This window comes from Trichomycterus rosablanca, chromosome 2 (genome assembly GCF_030014385.1).
Source record: "Trichomycterus rosablanca isolate fTriRos1 chromosome 2, fTriRos1.hap1, whole genome shotgun sequence".
Lineage (NCBI taxonomy): Eukaryota > Metazoa > Chordata > Actinopteri > Siluriformes > Trichomycteridae > Trichomycterus > Trichomycterus rosablanca.
Window position 1 is genome coordinate 347199 of NC_085989.1, and position 20302 is coordinate 367500.

A 20302-nucleotide genomic window follows, 5' to 3' on the forward strand; every position below is an offset into this window, starting at 1 on the left:
CTGGTTTCGGGAAGGAAGGTCCAACTGGTGCCGATATGCACAAAGTGGACGAGGTGATTAAAATCAGAACTGGGTTTGTCTGGATCCGGATGAAAGTCCTGACCTCGACCCTTTCAAAACTGTGTGGATGGAGCTGAGAAACCAAGAAGTCTGGATAAACGTCTCTTTACTTCTGTACGATCATTTTCATATTAAAGCCCTGAAAAACCTTAAATAAAAATCTAACCTTTGTGACGGTCTGTATTTGAATGATCACTGGGTGTCCCAATAAGTCAGTCACAGAAAATGAACTCAAATCGATCATCTTCAGTCTGTGTTTAAGCCGCGTGTGTGGATTTAAATTTCAGGCTTCAAACAATTCTGATCTGATTCAGTAATAAACAAATGTACTGATATTAAAGTCTGAACACGAGAATTTTATTCTTTTATATTTTATAAGTGAAATTATTCACGTTCAGATACTTATAAGTGATGGGAATGATAAATAATAAAGTTTATTATAGAGTATTGTTTATGAAGTGACATTGATTTAGTGGGGCGGTCTGGGTCCGGGTCCTTTCTGTGTGGAGTTTGCATGTTCTCCCCTTGTCTGTGTGGGTTTTCATCCGGGTGCTCCGGTTTCCTCCCACCGTCCAAAGACGTGCAAGTGAGGTCAAGTAAAAGTCACCTTTATTTCTATAGCACATTTAAAAGACAACGTGTGTCAACCAAAGTGCTGTACATTAAAATCAAGTATAAATACCACTCAACTATGCATATAACATTTAACAAATCATTAACATACATACAAAATAACATACATACGCACCAACATATAAATCAAATAAAACCACTAAACCAAAGATGGCTATGACAACCCATAAAATATGAATTCATTATTCATTAAGAGGACTCAAATGCCAAAGAAAACAAAATAGTTTTTAAATTTGACTTAAAGGCATCTATTGTGTTTGACTCCTTTATGGAAAGTGGAAGACTATTCCAGAGTCTTGGGGCAGCTACAGAAAAGGCCCCGGCACCCTTGAACCTCATAGGAGGTGAATTAGAGATACTAAATTGTCCATGACTGTGTTTGATATAACCTTGTGAACTGATGAATCTTGTGTAACGAGTAACTACTGTACTGTTCCTGTCATGAATGGAACCGAACGTGTAAAACATGACATTACAATCCTAATAAACAAACAAACTTAATGAATGAATGACTTCGTTTATCTTCGGCACTTTCCGGACACGACTCGGGAACCGGCTGCGGCGTGATGACGTAGCGTGCGTGGGCACGCAGCAAGGTACTTCCGTAAACCAGAGAGACGGAGAGCCGTTAGCACCATTAGCTTCCTCGCAGCGGCGCCTCCAGGACGCGACCGAGTTCCGATTTCACCTCGCATGTGAGGGAAAACGGTGTAAAACAGTGAGTTCGGGCGGGTGTGCGGATAATATAAGCGAGGTTAATTGACGTGTTTGAGGTACGAGTGTTCCGTTAGCATCGGTGCTAAAGGAGAGCAGGTGCGACAGCGCGAGCCACTGTCAGTGAGCGCGAGCTCCGTCAGTCAGTCAGGCTGAGAGGATCCGTGCTGCTGCTGATGGTGATGGTGATGGTGATGGTGGTGATGATGATGAGGGTGATGATGAAGATGATGTGTTTACTCTCAGCTCTGGAATATTTAATGTAAATTCGGAATAAATCCTGGATTCAGTGGGCATTGTTGGTGTGCTTGGCATCAGAATGACAGGACAGGACATGTCTCCTGATTTCGTCCTGATGAGCCTGGTATCTGCAGCAGAGTATGACCAGCTGGAGCCTGATGATGATGATGAGGATGATGAAGAAAAGAGGAACCCGTCTGAGATCACAGGGAACCTCGGGTTATCCCATGCTGGAGGAACCAAGGGTGAAGAATGCACCTCAGATGCCCAGTCTGGTCAGAAGTGCCAGTGGATACCAGTCCTCAGACTGACTAAAGTGGATGCCCATGGTGATGATGCCCATCATCATCATCATCATCATCATCATCATCATCTCAGGTCTGAGAGTGTCAACATGGACTGGGCAAACCTCGGAGATAAGTGTCCATTCACTTCTGGTGAATCCTTTAAACCTGGCACCAGTCCTGGCACCATCAAGGAACCCATAATCAGAGATCCGGTCCTGAATTTCGGTGAGCCACCAAGCCTGGATGGACAGGTCACGGTCTGCCACGGACCTGGCGAAGATCCCAGCGAGACCAGCGATGCCCTGCTCGTCCTACAGGGTTTGGAAACCGACCAGGCGCCACAGGTACCAGCGAAGGACGCGGACGATCGCAAGGATCAAAGCTTCGTACGCTCTTCCGCCTCGAGCAGCCCGCTGTCCGGTCTGATGCGCCAAGTCCATCGCTTGACCTCCAACCCCTCCTGTGATCCTCCAGATCCCCCGGTTCCTCCAGATCCTCCAGGTCAGGAGGGTTCGTATCTGGTTCCGACGTCGATCTTGACCTCGGCGTCGCCCGCACCCCTGAGTCGTCCGCCCACCCCGAAACACGTGGGCTCGCCCCTCGTCCTGTCGGCCTGCAGCAGCAGCACCAGCATCTCCAGCATGAACGAGGGAAGCAAGGAACGGGTGCGGGGGAGCAGAGCCAAATCCAGGAGGGGATCGTTTAAAGTGTGTCTGAGCAAACTCTTCCGCACCAAGAGCAGCAGCAGCAGCAGCAGTGTTAGTGGTGGTGCCACCGGTGGGGTCAGTAGTGGTGCCAGCTGTGGTGCTGCAGCTGGAGGTCTCCCAGCTGATCAAATGACCCATAAGAGGCCGTCCCTGGCATCGTCCACATCGTCCGGAGGAAGCCTGGTAGATGTGTTTGGATCCAGCGAACCTAATACGCCAAGGTAAGAACGCACGGGTCTACTCAGGGTTCGGTCAATCAATAATCAATCAATCAATGCTGGGGTATTGATCTCAAATATTACAAGAATAAGCTTGAAATGTTTGATTTCTGGTCAAAGTTGCCCAACACATGTATCACCCTTGTAACTCAATCAACCAGTATGCCCAATATAATTGGTAAACCAATTAAGCCAGTTAAACAGCTCTCATTGATCTTAATCCAAATCATTGAAGTCAAGCAGGAGCTTAAAATTTCTACAGGAACACTGCACACGTTCAAGGGTTTTAAATGAGCTCCTAAGCCTCTAGGACTTTACCGAACCACAATAAGAGCCATTAATTTCCCACCCACTCAGGTGGTGCAGTGGTAAAAACACACTAGAACACCAGAGCTGGGATCTGGAATACATCGTATCTGATCTCGGCTCTACCTGCCGGCTGAGGCTGAGCGGCCACGTGAACGACGATTGGCCTGTTGTTCAGATATGGGCGGGACTAAGCCGGATGGGGTCCCTCTCTCATGACTGGTGCGATCACGACCTCTGCTGGCTGATCGATGGCGCCTGCACGGAGATGAGGAAAGAGCGCTGTCAGGGTGCGTCTCTCCGTACACGACGCTGATCCGCACCGCACTCGTCAAAGTGTAGGGGATGAGATGCGTACGGCTGCTGAGGACGTGTCGGAGGGGGCGTGGGTTGGCTTCGTTCTCCTCGATCAGAGCGGGGATCGGCATTGGTGGAGAGGACGCGTGACGCAATCGGGCAACTTTATTTACGTATTAGATGCCATTTCTGCTCATCATCCAGGTTGTGTAACGTCAAGTTCTCAGTTTACCAGCATGGGACACTTGGGTGTGGGTGGTGCGGTATCTAATGCACTAGTCCACCACAAGTCTCAGCTTGAGTCTTAACTCTTGGTTTGAGTGTCGACGGTGCCATCAGCACATTCACCAATGAGAAGTAGCCTTCTTGCTATAGAAATGCAGCTCCACCAGATAAATAATGCTAGATTAAGTAATAAATCTACCATTCTACCACCCTGGGTGTAAAATAAAAGGACGTTTGTGAGCAGGACTTCACTCTGGAACCTTTATTTACAATGAAATCCAGCAGCATGTGAAGGTAGCGTTAGAGACCTGAGTAAAGCAGGTGATGGAGCACAGACGGTGGTGTACCTGAAGCTGCTGATGTTTGTACGTGTACGTGGTGTTTATGAACTTCGTTGGTTACTAATCTCTTCCTTTGGCCTCGTTTTCTTTCTTGTTTCCTGTTGGTGGTTTGTCAGGTCTCAGCTGGTCAGACCTCACAGCTCCTACTCTCTTGTTCCCTTCACTGGTAAGAACCTCACACCTCACCGATATTAATGACAACTCTATTGATACCCATAACTTCATTCAGTCTGGGATGTTTTCATTTATTAGGAGTCTTTTTTGTAGAATAATAAATGATTTATCTATAACTTTACCAGTAAGTCATTTCTTAGGCCCTAGGACCCCACAGAACCACAGCAAGAGCAGTTCTGTTATTTTATTTACTGTTATTTACTCGACTGAGAGTCACAGCAGAAGCTCCTGGATGAGCTTGTGTTGGATGACAGAATGATATCAGAGAAAAACCTTGTGCAGTATTTCATTGTCAGAACAGTATAGCGACAGTGAAACACGGTGGTGGTAGTTTCATGGTGACCACTTGGAGGGCTCACAGATACAGCAGGTGCATGCCCTTATGTGAACCTAGCCGTTAAGCAGACACCTCAGTGCACCCTCGGTGCTGGTCCCAAGCCCGGATAAGCACGTGTGTTCCGCTAATAAATACGACTCGACTCCGTTTCTGTCTCTCTCTCTCTGTCTGTCAGTCCACTTTTTTCTGACTTTCTGTTTTCTGTCTCCGCTGTCTGTCTCTCTGAATCCCTCTGCCTGTGTGTAGGTGAGACGGTGTCCCTGGTGGACGTGGACATCTCTCGAAGGAGTGTGAATTCTCTCCATCCTCCTACTCCTCCTCCTCCACCCAGGAGAAGCTTGAGCCTGCTGGGTACTGTCTGTCTCCTGTCTGTCTCCTGTCTGTCTCCCGTCTGTCTGTCTCTCCTCTCTCTTTCTGTCTGATGAGGGTGTGATATAGACGATTGGAGCTCAGATTCCTCCTCACTGACCTGATCGATGCACCTCACTATAAACGCTCTCTGTTTAACACTGTCAGGTTTCACTTCTGTTTCTGTTTCTGTGGTTTCTGGTCGTTTCCTCCAGAGCGAGAGCTTCTCTCACCACTCAGTTTCATTACTGACCTTCTACATCACACTCGCCCCTATCTACAGTCCAACACCACGCCGGGTTCTCTACTGACCTTTAGAACACTTCAGTTAGCACGTCCTCACCCCAACAGCACTGCTTACATTCAACTTTCTTTCTTTCTCTCCTTTATCTATTAATTATTTTATCTTTATTCTTTATTCATTCCTTGTTTTTCTTTCTTTCTCTCCTTTATTTATTTAATTTTTTTAATTTTTATCCTTTATTTATTTCTTGTTTTTCATTTTTTTCTTTTTTCTTTCTTTCTTTCTTTCTTTCTTTATTTCTCTCCTTTATTTTATTTTTTTAATCTTTATTCTTTATTTATTCCTTGATTTTTTTTCTTTCTTTCTTTTTTCTTATTTTCTTTCTTTCTTTCTCTCCTTTATTTATTTATTATTTTATCTTTATTCTTTATTTATTCCTTGTTTTTCTTTCTTTCTCTCCTTTATTTTATTTTTTTAATCTTTATTCCTTGATTTTTTTCTTTCTTTCTTTTTTCTTATTTTCTTTCTTTCTTTCTTTCTTTCTTTCTTTCTTTCTTTCTTTCTCTCCTTTAATTATTTATTATTTAATCTTTATTCTTTATTCCTTGATTTTTCTTTCTTTCTCTCTTTCTTTCTTTCTTTTTTCTTTTTTTCTTTATTTATTTCTTGTTTTTTCTTTTCTTTTCTTTTTTTTCTATTTATTTATTTATTTCCTTTATTTATTTATTATTTTATTTCTTTTCTTTATTTATTCCTTGTTTTTTCTTTTCTTTTTTTTCTATTTATTTATTTATTTCCTTTATTTATTTATTATTTTATTTATTTATTTATTTATCCCTTGTTTTTTCTTTTCTTTTTTTTCTATTTATTTATTTATTTATTTCCTTTATTTATTTATTAATTATTTTATCTCTTTTCTTTATTTATTCCTTGTTTTTTTCTTTTACTTTCTTTCTTTCTTTCTTTCTTTCTTTCTCTCTTTTATTTATTTATTATTTTATCTTTTTTCGTTATTTATCCCTTGTTTTTTCTTTTCTTTTTTTTCTATTTATTTATTTATTTCCTTTATTTATTTATTAATTATTTTATCTCTTTTCTTTATTTATTCCTTGTTTTTTCTTTTTCTTTCTTTCTTTCTTTCTTTCTTTCTTTCTTTCTTTCTCTCTTTTATTTATTTATTATTTTATCTTTTTTCTTTATTTATTCCTTGTTTTTTCTTTCTTTTCTTTTCTTTCCTTTTAATGTTTTATTTATTTATCTATTAAAATGATTCCGACCGGTTCAGCTCCCTCAGTTTCATTCTCAGCCTCACGCACAACATCCGTGCAGGCCGAGGAGAACCACAGACTAGCACACGCACCCAGCTCAGAGGAGCACGCTGTAATCCTGCTGTCACCTAGCCTGTAGAGTACTTCACCATGGCTGTGTCTCAATCCACACGATGGTGAACGTACACATGTGGAGTTAGTACAGAAGGGTTGGGGTTGTTATTATGGGATGTGGTTTGGGACGTAGGTCTCTCAGTAACTGAGCAGGAACTTACATCAGCTCTCTGCAGCGCTGCACACGTTATTACGGTGGTGATATAATCAACAGGGATTCATTCCAGCTCAGCAGCGCTCCTCTGCTTCAGGTATAACCAAAAGTATTGGGACGCCTGACCGTGAGCTTTAACGACGGCTGCTCTTCTCAGGAAGCTGCTCACGAGAGTTTGAAGTGTGTATGTGGGAATTTGTGCCTGTTCAGTCAGTAGACGACAGCGTTTGCATGGCTGGACACTGATCCATCAGTTGGTGTTCCGGTTCATCCCAGAGCTGTTGAGTGAGGCTGAAACACATACATTCAGAAATAGGAGGGCGTGTCACAATACTCTTGTCCATATAGCACCACTCGTATTCTCTTTGTTCAGCTGAACAGTTGTGTTCCACTCTCAGATGCTCCAGAATAATGCAGAAGTTTCTTCTGAACTGCACCACCCACACACACACACACACACACACACACACACACACACACACACGTTGATAAACACAGAGGGAGGAAACCACACGTCTTCTGCTCGAGCTTTTGTTCCTCTTTCTGCAGAGCGCTGACGTTACTTCTTCTAATCGCTCTGATATGGAATCATGCAGAAGTTCACGCCCTTCCACACACTTCTTCTCAATGTAGTTCTTTTCAGTTCCATGTTGCTCTGGCTTCCTCATTACGGGTTCTTCACTCTGTATGTAGGAACACGCTACACTCTCTGTGTTCCTCCACCACCCTCACTGATACCTCGACCAGACATCACTGGCACTGTTTCACTCCTACATCCCACCTTGGGGTCTCACAGAGGGCCTCCAGAGCATCCATCACTAGTGCAGGTGCACTAGGGGCGGGGCGCAGTGTGTGATGAATGTAAATGGGCGGGGCTCAGAATCGTGTGTGTGTGTAAATGGGTTGTTTGTTGTTGACAGATGATTTGGGAGCACCTCAGCTCAGCCGGTTACCCTCGTCCATGCAGTCACTGCAACCCTCACACCCCCCCATCCAGCACAGCCTCAGCCTCAACGGTAACACACACACACACACACACACATATACACACTATATGGTCAAATGTATGTGGACACACATGTGAATAAGTATTTGCACCCTGCTGTGTTATAGATACCACCCTGCGCAGTGTTACCCTGAGGCCACACCCCCTCCAGCCCGACAGCCAACCGCGTGCTCCGGTGCAGCGGCGCTCCCTGATGTGTCCCCTGACCAACAGCTTCGCCACCAGCCTCCGAGAACTGGAGAAGGTAGGAACGTCCGGCTCTCGGTACCTGTTTTATATGTTTCGTATCTAGCCTGACCCCCGCGGGTCTGGAGTACTGTACCTACTGTGTGTGAGTTATTGACGTGTGTGTGTGTGTGTGTGTGTTAGTGCGGGTGGTACTGGGGCCCGATGAACTGGGAGGACGCAGAGATGAAGCTGAAGGGTAAAGCAGACGGATCCTTCCTGGTTCGGGATAGCTCTGATCCACGCTACATCCTGAGCCTGAGCTTCAGATCACAGGGGGTCACGCACCACACCCGCATGGAGCACTACAGAGGTACACACGCACCCCGAATACACCCCATACACACCTGCATGGAGCACCACAGAGGTACACACGCACCTTGCAGGTTTTGGAGTGTGTGTGTATGGTGACACATTTAACTTCCTCCAGACCCCCATCCCACACTCCTCCATCTATATACCCAGTATATCACCTGTACACGCCCTCATACGCATCACTTCCTTTACATATCTGTGTTTCATATCATCTAACCACACACACACACACACACACACACAACAAACATACGTGTCAGCAAAACGGAATATTATAATACGTAAATATTCAGAACACTCATGTTCTCTGGAACTGTGTGTGTGTGTGTGTGTGTGTGTGTGTGTGTGTGTGTGTGTGTGTGTGTGTTGACTAACAAAGGAAGTGGTGTACTGGTGAAAGAGGAAGTGTTCCTGTGCTATTGAAATCACTTGTTCCTTTAAAACAGGAGTGTTTTGTTTTGTCTTATAAACGCTTTGTTACCGTCTTCATTGTGCACCCTAACGACATAGTTACACCTACTGTAGGTAAGCTCTTACCTAAGTCCGGTCACACCGAAGAAAAATGGCAGATTTTTACCTTAAAAGATCCTCCGTTCTGGTCTGGGAGAGCAGCAGACCTGCACTTACTCCCTCTCCGAGTCCTCCAAACACTCGTGCAGTGCCTCAACCAGCCAGCAGGGGTCATAATTGCAGCACTAATGAGGACAAATCCCATCAACCCACTATATGAAGTTGTGCCTCATAGTGGCCCCGCTCGGTCCAGTCCTGTCCAGTCTGAGGCACAGCTAAGGTTCAATCTCGATAATTTAGTCATTCTAATTCCCTTTAACAAAGTGGCTGAGGAGACTCCTTAGGAGACATGTGAAGTCTCATGCCGCTTCTTTTCACCAGCCAGCGCTGGATTCCTTACAGAGATTCTCATGTTGTACAGAGAGTCACACAGTTCGTTGTGTTCCTCCACTGCTCATACCACGCACTGTTGCAGCACTAATGAGGAGAAACCAAGGGCAGGTGTAGCCTAGTGATTAAGGTACTGGACTAGTAATCAAAAGGTCGCTGGTTCAAGCTCCTGCTAGGTTGCCACTGTTGGGCCCTTGAGCAAGGCCCCATCATGATTCTCAGAGGCAGGAACAAGACCTAAAACTGTCTTGTGTGTTTGTACAGGAACCTTCAGTCTGTGGTGTCACCCCAAGTTTGAGGATCGCTGTCATTCAGTGGTGGAGTTCATCGAGCGGGCCATCATGCACTCCAAAAACGGGCGTTTCCTCTACTTTCTGCGCTCGCGAGTACCCGGTCAGTTCACACACGCCGCGCCTCTGTGTGGAGCTTTGTGATTGATCATTATAAGTTATTATTATTTTTGTTATTATTTTTATTAACATTATTATTACTATTTATTATTATTATTATTATTATTAATGTTTTTATTATTACTATTTTTTATTATTATTATCATTATTATTATTATTATTAATATTGTTATTATTATTATTATTTCTATTAGTATTATTATTAATATTATTATTATTATTAATATTGTTATTATTAATATTATTACTTTTATTTTTATTAGTAATAATATTATTATTACTATTTTTATTATTATTAATGTTTTTATTATTACTATTTGTATTATTATTATTAATATTATTATTAATATTGTTATTATTATTATTATTATTATTTTATTATTATTATTAATATTATTATTAATATTGTTATTATTATTATTTCTATTATTATTATTATTATGATTTGATTATTATTATTATTAATAGTTATTTTATTATTATTATTATTATTATTTCCAATTTTATTATTATTATTAGGATTTGATTATTATTATTATTATTATTAATATTGTTATTTTATTATTATTATTAATATTATTAATATTGTTATTATTATTATTATTTCTATTATTATTATTAATATTATGATTATTATTATTAATAATATTGTTATTTTATTATTATTATTATTATTATTGTTATTATTATTATTAATATTATGATTATTATTATTATTAATATTGTTATTTTATTATTATTATTATTATTATTATTATTATTATTAATATTATGATTATTATTAATAATATTGTTATTTTATTATTAATATTATTATTATTATTGTTATTATTATTATTAATATTATGATTATTATTAATAATATTGTTATTTTATTAATATTATTATTAATATTATTGTTGTTGTTATTATTATTATTATTTTTATTATTATTATTATTTTTATTATTATTATTATTATTATTGTTGTTGTTGTTGTTATTATTATTATGAATATTATTATAAATAATATTTCTCTGTGTTGTTTTGTGGGTGTGCAGGTCTCCCCCCCACCCCGGTGCAGCTCCTGTACCCGGTGTCCCGCTTCAGCAACGTCAAATCTCTGCAGCACCTCTGTCGCTTCTGCATCCGACAGCTGGTCAGGATCGACCACATACAGGAGCTCCCACTGCCCACGTACGTCCCACACACACACACACACACACACACACACACACACACACACACTTCTGATCTTCTTCCAGCTCTTCCACCGTAGGTAGCTCCTGGTAACCGGGTGTTAGACGTGCTGTGTGTATAGTTTTGACCCCACAGCTTTTGTCATATTGTTAGAATGAACGTATTTATTATTTAAATGAACTCAGAAGTGTTTGGGTTCCTCTGTTTCAGGCCGTTGATCGGGTACCTGCGTAAGTTTTATTTCTACGATCCGGAGGAGGAGGGGAAGCTGTCAATCACAGTATCAGGGCGGGACTCCGGCGCACAGGAGGCCGAGTCTCACACGTAGCAGGAGAAGCACTGGATGAAGAGTGAGTCCTCCGTACAGGCCGCCGCTCACGTAACACATCAGCAGGAACAGAAATAGGCCTTCCCTAAACTGTTGCCACTAAGTCGGTAGAATTGATTTAAACATGGTAGCTCTCGACTCAGTTATTGTGAGGGGTGTCCACATACTTTTGGCAGTGTGCCGTATCTGTGTGGAATCTCATGGCGATACCACGTTCAGCCACTAGAGGTCAGAAAACCTTCATTTTTCATTTAAATTTCATGTTTTTACCACAGATTCATCCTGGTCAGGGCCGCAGCGGGTCCAGCTTTTTCCGGAATCACTCGGTGCAATATAGTAACACACCCAATTCATTTCCAGGCTCTTACCCCTCAGACACAGCCAATCATGTCTGTATGTATTCACCTGACCGGCTGATAGCACAGCTGAGGATTCGAACTCTGGACGAAATATCAGAAACAGGCATTTGAAGTGTTCGGGTTGATTACCTGGAGCATCAGTGACAGTGAAGTGGAACAGTGGGTGCAAATGGAAATACAGGGTCGTTACTAAATACCCCTAAATTACAATTTCTCCTTCTATAACATCTAAGGGCTCATAATCTGGTGTAAAGAGCACAAAACGTGGACCTCTGAGCACTGGAAAAGTCATCTATTAGAACTCCAGACAGGCGCAGCGGTAAAAACACACGCTGGAACCAGAGCTGAGATCCGGAGCACATCGTGTGGAATCCCAGCTGAGGCTGAGCGGCCACATGAACAACGATTGGCCTGGACGGGGTCTCTCTCTCTCATGACTGGTGCGATCACGACCTCTGCCGGCTGGTTGGTGGCGCCTGCACGGAGATGAGTAAGGAGTGCGGTAGAGGGTGTGGCCCTCCGTACACAGCGCTGTAGCGCACTGCGCTCGTCACGTGTAGGTGATAAGATGTTCGGAGGCGTGGAGCCGCCTCGTCCTCCCCGATCAGGATCGGGGAGCAGCATCAGTGAGAGGATGATCGGCGGGTAATTGGGCGTGTGGGGGCGTGGTGGATGTCAGTAATGCTCACCGTGCTTTTCTTCTCTCGCAGGTATTTATTTTTGTGTGCCGATCTTCTGAGGGCTGACGTGAGGAACCTGCTGACTGAAGGACTACTGATGTTTCATTCTGAAGGACTCGGATCTTCTCCTGAGGGTGTTCGGTTGGAGTGGGTGTGTTTCTAACCGTGATCCTCCCTCTGTTCCCACTCAGAAGGGCGGGGATGTGGGAACACACCGCCGCTGATGGTGTGTGTGTGTGTGTGTGTGTGTGTGTGTGTGTGTGTGTGTGTGTGTGTGTGTGTGTGTGTGTGTGTGTGTGTGTGTGGAGGAGACGTGAAGATCTTCTGGTGCACTTTGTGTTTGGTGAGGAGAGGGATCGGGACTCGAGTGTTTATAGGTACCGGGTTCTACTTCAACCCGTGATCCCTCACGCTCAGTGTGTGTGTGTGTGTGTGTGTGTGTGTGTGTGTGTGTGTGTGTGTGTGTGACTATACTGAAGGACTGTAAGATCTACAGCCGTGTGTTACAGGAACTCTCCTCACCCAAACACACCTTGTGGAAATAAAGCCGGGTTCATGGTGCAGAACCTCGTCTCAGTGTTCTGGTTCTTCTTCTTCTCAGTCCTGATCCATCGTACAGCGTCTCTGAGCCTAGACGGGTTAAACGACCTTTTATTCTAGTCCAGGATCCACCAGAGCTCAACGTTCTAGAGATAAACGTTCTACACAGTATGGTTGTAAAGCTAAAGGTTCTAGAGCTCTGTGTTTTGGAGCACAGCGTCCCAGAGTTTGATGGTTTGAAGTTTTGCATCTTTGGACGCGCTGTTCTCCCGCCCAGCTTCTAGAGCTTATTCTGGGTCTTAACTCTTCTAGAACCCAGTGTTCTGGAACATGAAGCTCTAGAGCCCAGAGTTTAAACGCTCACTGTTCTAGAGCCCGTCGTTACTGATCACGATGCTTCAAAGCCCTGCGTCTCAGGACAAAATAAAGGGCCACAGAGAAAAATAATAATATATTATTAATATACAGTATAAACAAATTTACCAGACACATGAACACAAAATAAACTTGTACATGAGCGACCCCTTGTGGAGGCTTCACGTTCCACATTGTAAACCACAGTGGCACCAGATTGCCACCATTTTTATTAATGAAGTATACAGTGGAGTCTCGATTTAACTAAAAGGTGGGCGCAGTGGTGCGTAAAAATACCATATAGAAGCACTTTGTAGTTCTACAATTACTGACTGTAGTCCATCTGTTTCTCTGCATGCTTTGTTACCCCCTTTCATGCTGTTCTTCAATGGTCAGGACCACCACAGAGCAGGTATTATTTAGGTGGTGGATGATTCTCAGCACTGCAGTGACACTGACATGGTGGTGGTGTGTTAGTGTGTGTTGTGCTGGTATGAGTGGATCAGACACAGCAGCGCTGCTGGAGATTTTAAACACCTCACTGTCACTGCTGGACTGAGAATCGTCCACCAACCAAAAACATCCAGCCGACAGCGCCCCGTGGGCAGCGTCCTGTGTCCACTGATGAAGGTCTAGAAGATGAGCGACTCAAACAGCAGCAATAGATGAGCGATCGTCTCTGACTTTACATCTACAAGGTGGACCGACTAGGTAGGAGCGTCTGATAGAGTGGACGGTGAGTGGACACGGTGTTTAAAAACTCCAGCAGCGCTGCTGTGTCTGATCCACTCACACCACCACCATGTCAGTGTCACTGCAGTGCTGAGAATCATCCACCATGATGCCGTGATGGTTTATTGGGACTCAGAGTTTCTATTATTCTGAGTCTGAGGCTCTGCTGGTGCGGAACTGAGCTCTAGAACTTACAAAAATGAGTCATAAACCCGTAAAACACAGAGAAAAAGGCGAGAACGAAGCGAGCCTTCCGACAAAATAAAGCCTCTCAGTCATGTAAACAGAGAGGCGAGCGCCACCTAGTGGACGATTACTGAACTCCAGGTCTCTGTGCGCTTCTCACTGGGAATATTGAACAATCAGACCGGACGTTCGGTTTCAGATTTTGTCTGTAAATCTCGTTCGTTTTGTGTTTTGATGCATCATTTGTGTTGCCTGAGTCAAAAAATAATGGACAAAAATAATAGTATACAAATAATAAACTGTTCTGCTCAGCAGTGCTCACCCCAGTGTTCCAGAGTACAGAGCTTAAAATCTCATAGTTAGGAACACACGTCAACGTTCCTCATCAAACTCCATTCCAATACTTTATTAATTCACTTCTGTGGATTACACCTGGAGTGACCAAAAGTATGTGGACACCTGATTGTTACACTGATGTGAGCTTGTTGAACAGGCCATAATAAGCAGCGGTTCTGTGGAGGCCTCATTCATAGATTTTGTTCACCTGTTAGTGCTGTGTGTGGTTAAAACACCTGATTCCCGATTTCAGCACTTAACAGGCCGTCCACATACTTCTGGTTCTATAGTGTATATCGTGTGTTCAGCTTCTGGTGTTGCACCAAACAGGAACGTTTTAAAATGTAATTTTAACCTTTAATGTAAATGAGTTTAATAATAAACCTTAACCCCACCCTCAGACTGTGTTTGATTATTACTGCTGATCTTCATCTCATCACGTCCATCCCTCAGCGCTGAAGATCACGTAGAGAAGCTGGAGGATTCTGAGTAGATTTTGGAGTTTTGAGTGTTCCCTCTGAGGGAACGTCCCTTCACCTCTTCAGGTTTGAATATGGAAATGTGTCCACGCTACGCCAGCAACTCCAAACAAACAGAGTTTAAATGTTCTAACCTGGACGTGGATCTTCTCAGTCAGGAAGCTGCTGAAGGTCAGAGCCGGTTCCTCTCAGCCGACCGGAGCTCAGAGTAAGTACAGGTCGTCTCTTTTATTCCTGACGGGGTTAAACGTTTGGTTCTGGACGTTAATGTTTCTGTTTGTGTGTAGATAAATGAAACGCAGAACCTAATAAAGTTGGTTTTCTTTCCTTTCGGATGTTTAATGAATCACATCGATGCAAAACATGAAAATGATTTCCTCTTAAACAGAGAGAAGAATTAGAAGCTTCTTATCACAAAACTACGTTTCCTTAAAATACTTTATTTATTGTAAATAAATAGTTCAGTATTACTTAAAAATATGAAAATAAACATAATTATTTGTGTATTTCTAAAAATCTGTGAGTTTGAGTGATTTATCTCTTTATTTGTGCTGAATTTTTAATAATAATCTTATTTATAATTATTTTATTTTTACTACAAATCGTCTGGCGCTCGGGTGGCGACACAGTAAAACACGGTAGCTATGAGAACTTTTAGCTAGCTAAAAGAGTCCCCTGTGTCAGCTGGTCCAGAGACTGACCAACACACTGACCCCTAACAACCCTAAATCTCTGACCAGCACTGCTTCCCAAACACCAATCAGAATCACCCAAATTATCAAACACCTCAAAAACACTTATCTGGAACATTGGAGAACCCAAACTCAATCCCAAAACAGACTGAACTGCTATCTGACCCTAAAACATGAATACAACCCGGCCACGTATCTCCTCACTGTCCGAGATACGAAGCAGAGACACATTCTCACCAAATACAGACTGAGTGACCACAGCCTGGCCATCGAGAGAGGCAGGTTAAAAAAGTCCTGGATCCCCAGAGAGGAGAGACTGTGTGGTCACTGCAGGACAGGTGAGGTTGAGACAGAGGTGCACTTCCTTCTAAACTGCCCAAAATACACAACAATTAGACACAAATATTTTGATCAGTTTGGAAGAGAGGTGAGCGGCTTCAGAACGCTGACAGACAGCGAGAAACTGGCCATTATATTAGGAGAGGGACCATCAGCCTCCACTGCAGCCAGATATGTACAGGAGTGTCACACACACCGGGACAGTGAGTGAAACACCAAATAAACCCCCCCCCCACCCCCCGAACACACACCACTCTCTCTCTCTCTCTCTCTCTCTCTCTCTCTCTCTCTCGTGCGCATGTGCGGGTGTGAGCGGTGGAGCGTGGTGAGCGGCGTGGTGAGCGTGAGTGGCGTTATTTGCCAAAAACTTTTTCTTTAGTTTGTTTTGATTAAATTAATTTTGAAAGTTGCGTGTAAGTGTTTGAGTGAGAGCGCGCGTGAGTGTTTTGTGTGTGTGTTTGTGTGTGTGTGCGTGAGGTGCGCGGGGAGTCTGCTACCGGCATTTTTGCTGGAAGCATGGCTTTCCCAAACACCCGGTGCTTTGAAAACTTGACACGCCGGCACGGTGTTAAGGTGGAGTGCCGGGTGAATGTGGAGGAGTGCTGTCTGGCGGCGGGGGTCGCAGTAGGCTATAATAATGTATTGTCTGCATCACGAATGAACAATGCAGTGGTGATGTTTCTGTCTTCTGTGGAGAAAGCAAGTGAGCTGGTTCAGAATGGAATTGTGATGAATGAGAGACTTGTGCCTGTTTTACCCCTCAGTACCCCATCTAAAAAAATTATCATCTCCAATGTACCCCCGTTTATTTCTGATGCGCTAATAGCACAGGAACTGTCAAGGTTTGGTAAACTTGTCTCCCCTATTAAAAAATTACCCCTAGGCTGTAAATCACAACTAGTTAAGCATTTGGTGTCATTCAGAAGGACGGTGTTCATGGTGTTAAGAGATGGTGAAGATGAACTAGATCTGGTTTTAAAATTCAGAGTAGATGGTTTTGATTACACTGTGTTTGTAACTTCTAACACTAGTATGAAGTGTTTTAGGTGTGGAGAGTTTGGACATCTTGTCCGTAATTGTCATCATAGTGCTAGCAATAATGGTAAAGATACTGAGTTAGGGGATAGGAGTACTGGTGAAACAGGGCCTAATGAGACTGAACCGGCAATGTCTGTTCCCACTACGGCTGCTGAAAGGATGACAGTGCAGGACACAGAGACGTTGTCGCCAGCTCAGATACCTGTAGGGGATGAACTGGTCGAGGTTGAGAATGCTCAGGAGATGTCCGCTGAGGCTGCACCGGCCGAGGGTGAGCCTGTCCAGGCATTACCAGCGGCAGGAGAGCCCGTTGTGGAAAGGGCCCCTGTGGAGCAGGATGTTTTGAACTTAAGGAAACAGGGTGATCAGATTTGTGATGACTGTAATGAGAACACCTCAGTAGAATCAGTAGTGAAGGATGGAATGGAGGTACAAATGGAGGAAGAAAATGTTTTTAAAATTCCAATTAAAAGAAAAAAGCGAGCTCGAGGAGAAGGTAATAAACAAGCTAAAACCGAGGTTAAAGCAGTGAGTGAAATGGAATCAGAGAGTGATGGATCTCTCTCAGACTCAGGCTGGTCCGTGTGCTCTCAGGAGGAGAGCATGCCTGTACTGCACAAAGTTGAAGAAATTAAACAGTTTTTAAAAGTCACTAAGGGGCGAAGAGGTATTCGTGTTGAAGATTATTTCGCAAACTGTGCTCAATTTGTACATGATGTCAAGTATTTTAGGAAGGAAAAGGCTTTTACTGAATTAGAGTTTTTTAGGTTGAAAAAAATACTGACTAAATGTAATAAAGAGAATATTGAAGCGGATGTATAAGATGAGCTGCTGTTCCTGGGTCCGAATGACCTTTATTTTAAGCCATTTTTATTTAATTTTATTAATGGGTGATATTAGAATTGCAACTCTAAACATGAATGGGGGAAGAGACTGTGTAAAGCGAGCGAAGCTGTGTGAGCTGGTGAAAATGAAGGGGATTGATGTTACCTTTCTACAAGAAACACACAGTGATGCTAGTAATGCCAATGACTGGGCTAAAGAGTGGGAGGGGCTTGTGTTTTTAAGTCATGGCTCTTCTACCAGTACTGGTATTGCTATTCTTTTATCTAAAAATTTTATACCTTGTTCTTACAAAGTGGAAGAGATTTTAAATGGTAGACTTTTAAAGGTGACAGCAGACTTTGAAAATGAAACTTTTGTTTTTATTTGTATTTATGCTCCAACTAGGGGAGTGGATAGGATGCTGTTTTTAAACACACTGAACACTGTCATTGCAGGCTGTAATTCTACTGACTTTTTAATACTGGGTGGGGATTTTAATTGCACAGCAGACAATATAGACAGAAATCATTCAGAACCGCATGCCGCATCCCGTAAACGTTTGTGTGAGCTGTTAGAGACTCATGACTTGTGTGACATCTGGAGGAACTTTCACAGCAGACAAAGACAGTACACATGGGCTCATTCTAAAGACAATGTACTCTCATTGGCAAGGCTGGACCGTTTTTATGGTTTTAATTATCAACGTTCTGCTTTTACACACTCTTTTATCTCACCAGTTGGTTTTTCGGATCATTCTATGGTCCAGTGTACAGTACAGAAAAGTAATGTGAAGCCACAGAGCGCGTACTGGCATTTTAACACTGCACTTTTAAATGATGTTAATTTTATAGAGTCTTTTACTTTTTTTTGGAAGGTTTTAAGCTCACAGAAAACAGCTTTTACCTCAATTCAACAGTGGTGGGATGTAGCAAAAATACAAATTAAAATGTTTTGTCAGCAATATACTTTTAATGTCACTAAAGATACAATCAGATCGCTTAAAGCTCTGGAGTGTGAAATAGTGGAACTGCAGTCTTTAGCAGAGACCACAAGAAATAAGGAACACATTGAAGCATTAAAAACAAAAAAGACAGCTCTAGCTGACTTTTTGGACACAAGAGTGCAAGGGGCTCTGGTCCGATCAAGATTTCAGTGTGCGTCGGAAATGGATGCTCCTTCTAAGTTTTTCTTTGGTCTCGAGCGGAGTAACGGACAGAAAAGATTTATGCATGCAGTGCGAATAGAATCAGGAGATCTCTTATTAGATCCTTCTGAAATTCGCAGGCAGACAGTACAGTTTTTTTCAAAACTGTACAAGAGCGAGTGGACTGAGGTTAAACAGGTCGAAGAACGATTCTTTAACGAACATAACCAGCTTACACAAGAGTCTGCTGAATGGCTTGATGAGGAGCTATCCCTAGGAGAGCTCTTTGAGGCTCTCCAGGGAATGGAGAATGGTCGGGCGCCAGGTATCGATGGCCTCCCAGTCGAGTTTTATAAAAAGTTCTGGTCAGTGTTGGGTCAGGATGTCTTGAAAGTTCTTCAGAGCAGTATAAGGGACGGAGTGCTACCGTTGAGCTGCCGGAGGGCAGTCCTGACCCTGCTGCCAAAAAAGGGGGACTTGACTGAATTAAAAAACTGGCGACCTGTCTCCCTGCTATGTACAGACTGTAAGCTGCTGTCAAAAGCGTTAGCCTCGAGACTGGGTAAAGTGATGGAGCAGGTGGTACATCTTGATCAGACATATTGTGTGCCTGGAAGGTCAATTTTTGATAATGTGTATCTAATTCGGGATGTTTTGGAAGTCTCCAGACTGTTGGGCTTGAAAGCTGGTCTAATTTTTTTAGATCAAGAAAAAGCATTTGACCGAGTTGAGCATGAGTACCTGTGGAAAGTATTGGAGTACTTCGGTTTTAACTCAGGTTTTATAGCAATGATTAAAGTTTTATACAGTGACATTGAAAGTGTAATTAAGGTTAATGGGGGTTTATGTGCTCCTTTTAAAGTTTTTAGAGGTATAAGACAAGGCTGTTCCTTGTCAGGCATGTTGTACTCATTAGCAATTGAACCACTATTGTGTAAAATAAGAGAATGTATTTCTGGACTGGTGGTGCCTCCTTGTACTGTTCCTCTATGTGTTTCAGCATATGCAGATGATTTAGTTGTAATAACAAGTACCCAGACTGATGTGGACATTTTAACTGAACTTTTAAATGATTTTAAGGTTTTATCATCGGCTAAGGTGAACTGGAATAAAAGTGAAGCAGTTTTAGTTGGTGAGTGGGATGGTGCAGAACCTACACTCCCATATGAGTTGATGTGGAAGAGGGGTGGTTTTAGATACCTGGGAGTGTACTTGGGGGACAATACTTGTACTGAAAAGAACTGGGATGGCATGGTTGAAAAAGTTAAAGCACGTTTAAATAAATGGAAATGGATAGTCCCCCAAATGTCCTATAGAGGAAGGGTACTTGTTATTAACAACCTGGCAGCATCATCACTATGGCATAAATTAGCATGCTTGGACCCCCCAACAAATTTTTTAGCAAAACTGCAGGCTGAGTTGGTGGATTTTTTTTGGGACCGCTTGCATTGGATCCCACAAGGAGTTCTATACCTGACAAAGGATGAAGGAGGACAAGGACTTATTCATCTGGCCAGTAGGGTTGCTGCTTTCCGTCTCCAGTTTATTCAGAGACTCCTCATGGGACCC

At 42.8% G+C, this 20302-nt stretch overlaps 1 protein-coding gene across 2 annotated transcripts; it reads left to right on the plus strand.

Annotated features, from left to right (window-relative positions):
- The first annotated feature begins 1329 nt into the window (after positions 1 to 1329).
- LOC134327646 (suppressor of cytokine signaling 7-like) lies at positions 1330 to 12634 on the plus strand. 2 transcript variants are annotated; one of them, XM_063009238.1, is made up of 10 exons: positions 1330 to 2862; positions 4145 to 4194; positions 4786 to 4890; positions 7588 to 7683; positions 7781 to 7917; positions 8043 to 8211; positions 9378 to 9506; positions 10563 to 10698; positions 10912 to 11051; positions 12099 to 12634. In XM_063009238.1, exons 1-9 carry the CDS (start codon positions 1727 to 1729, stop codon positions 11027 to 11029), a joined length of 2076 nt encoding a protein of 691 aa, XP_062865308.1. In that variant the 5' UTR covers positions 1330 to 1726; the 3' UTR covers positions 11030 to 11051; positions 12099 to 12634. The 2 variants fall into 2 exon arrangements, with proteins under 2 accessions (XP_062865308.1, XP_062865309.1); XM_063009239.1 differs by lacking the exon at positions 4786 to 4890 and having other exon boundaries at positions 1331 to 2862.
- Positions 12635 to 20302: the final 7668 nt, after the last annotated feature.

Excerpts from the sequence above, each read along its gene's own strand:
- LOC134327646 (XM_063009238.1), top strand. The coding sequence starts at position 1,727 with ATGACAGGACAGGACATGTCTCCTGATTTCGTCCTGATGAGCCTGGTA. Across the intron at positions 2,863-4,144 it reads AGCGAACCTAATACGCCAAG|GTCTCAGCTGGTCAGACCTC; the intron begins GTAAGAACGCAC and ends GTGGTTTGTCAG. Across the intron at positions 7,918-8,042 it reads GCCTCCGAGAACTGGAGAAG|TGCGGGTGGTACTGGGGCCC; the intron begins GTAGGAACGTCC and ends TGTGTGTGTTAG.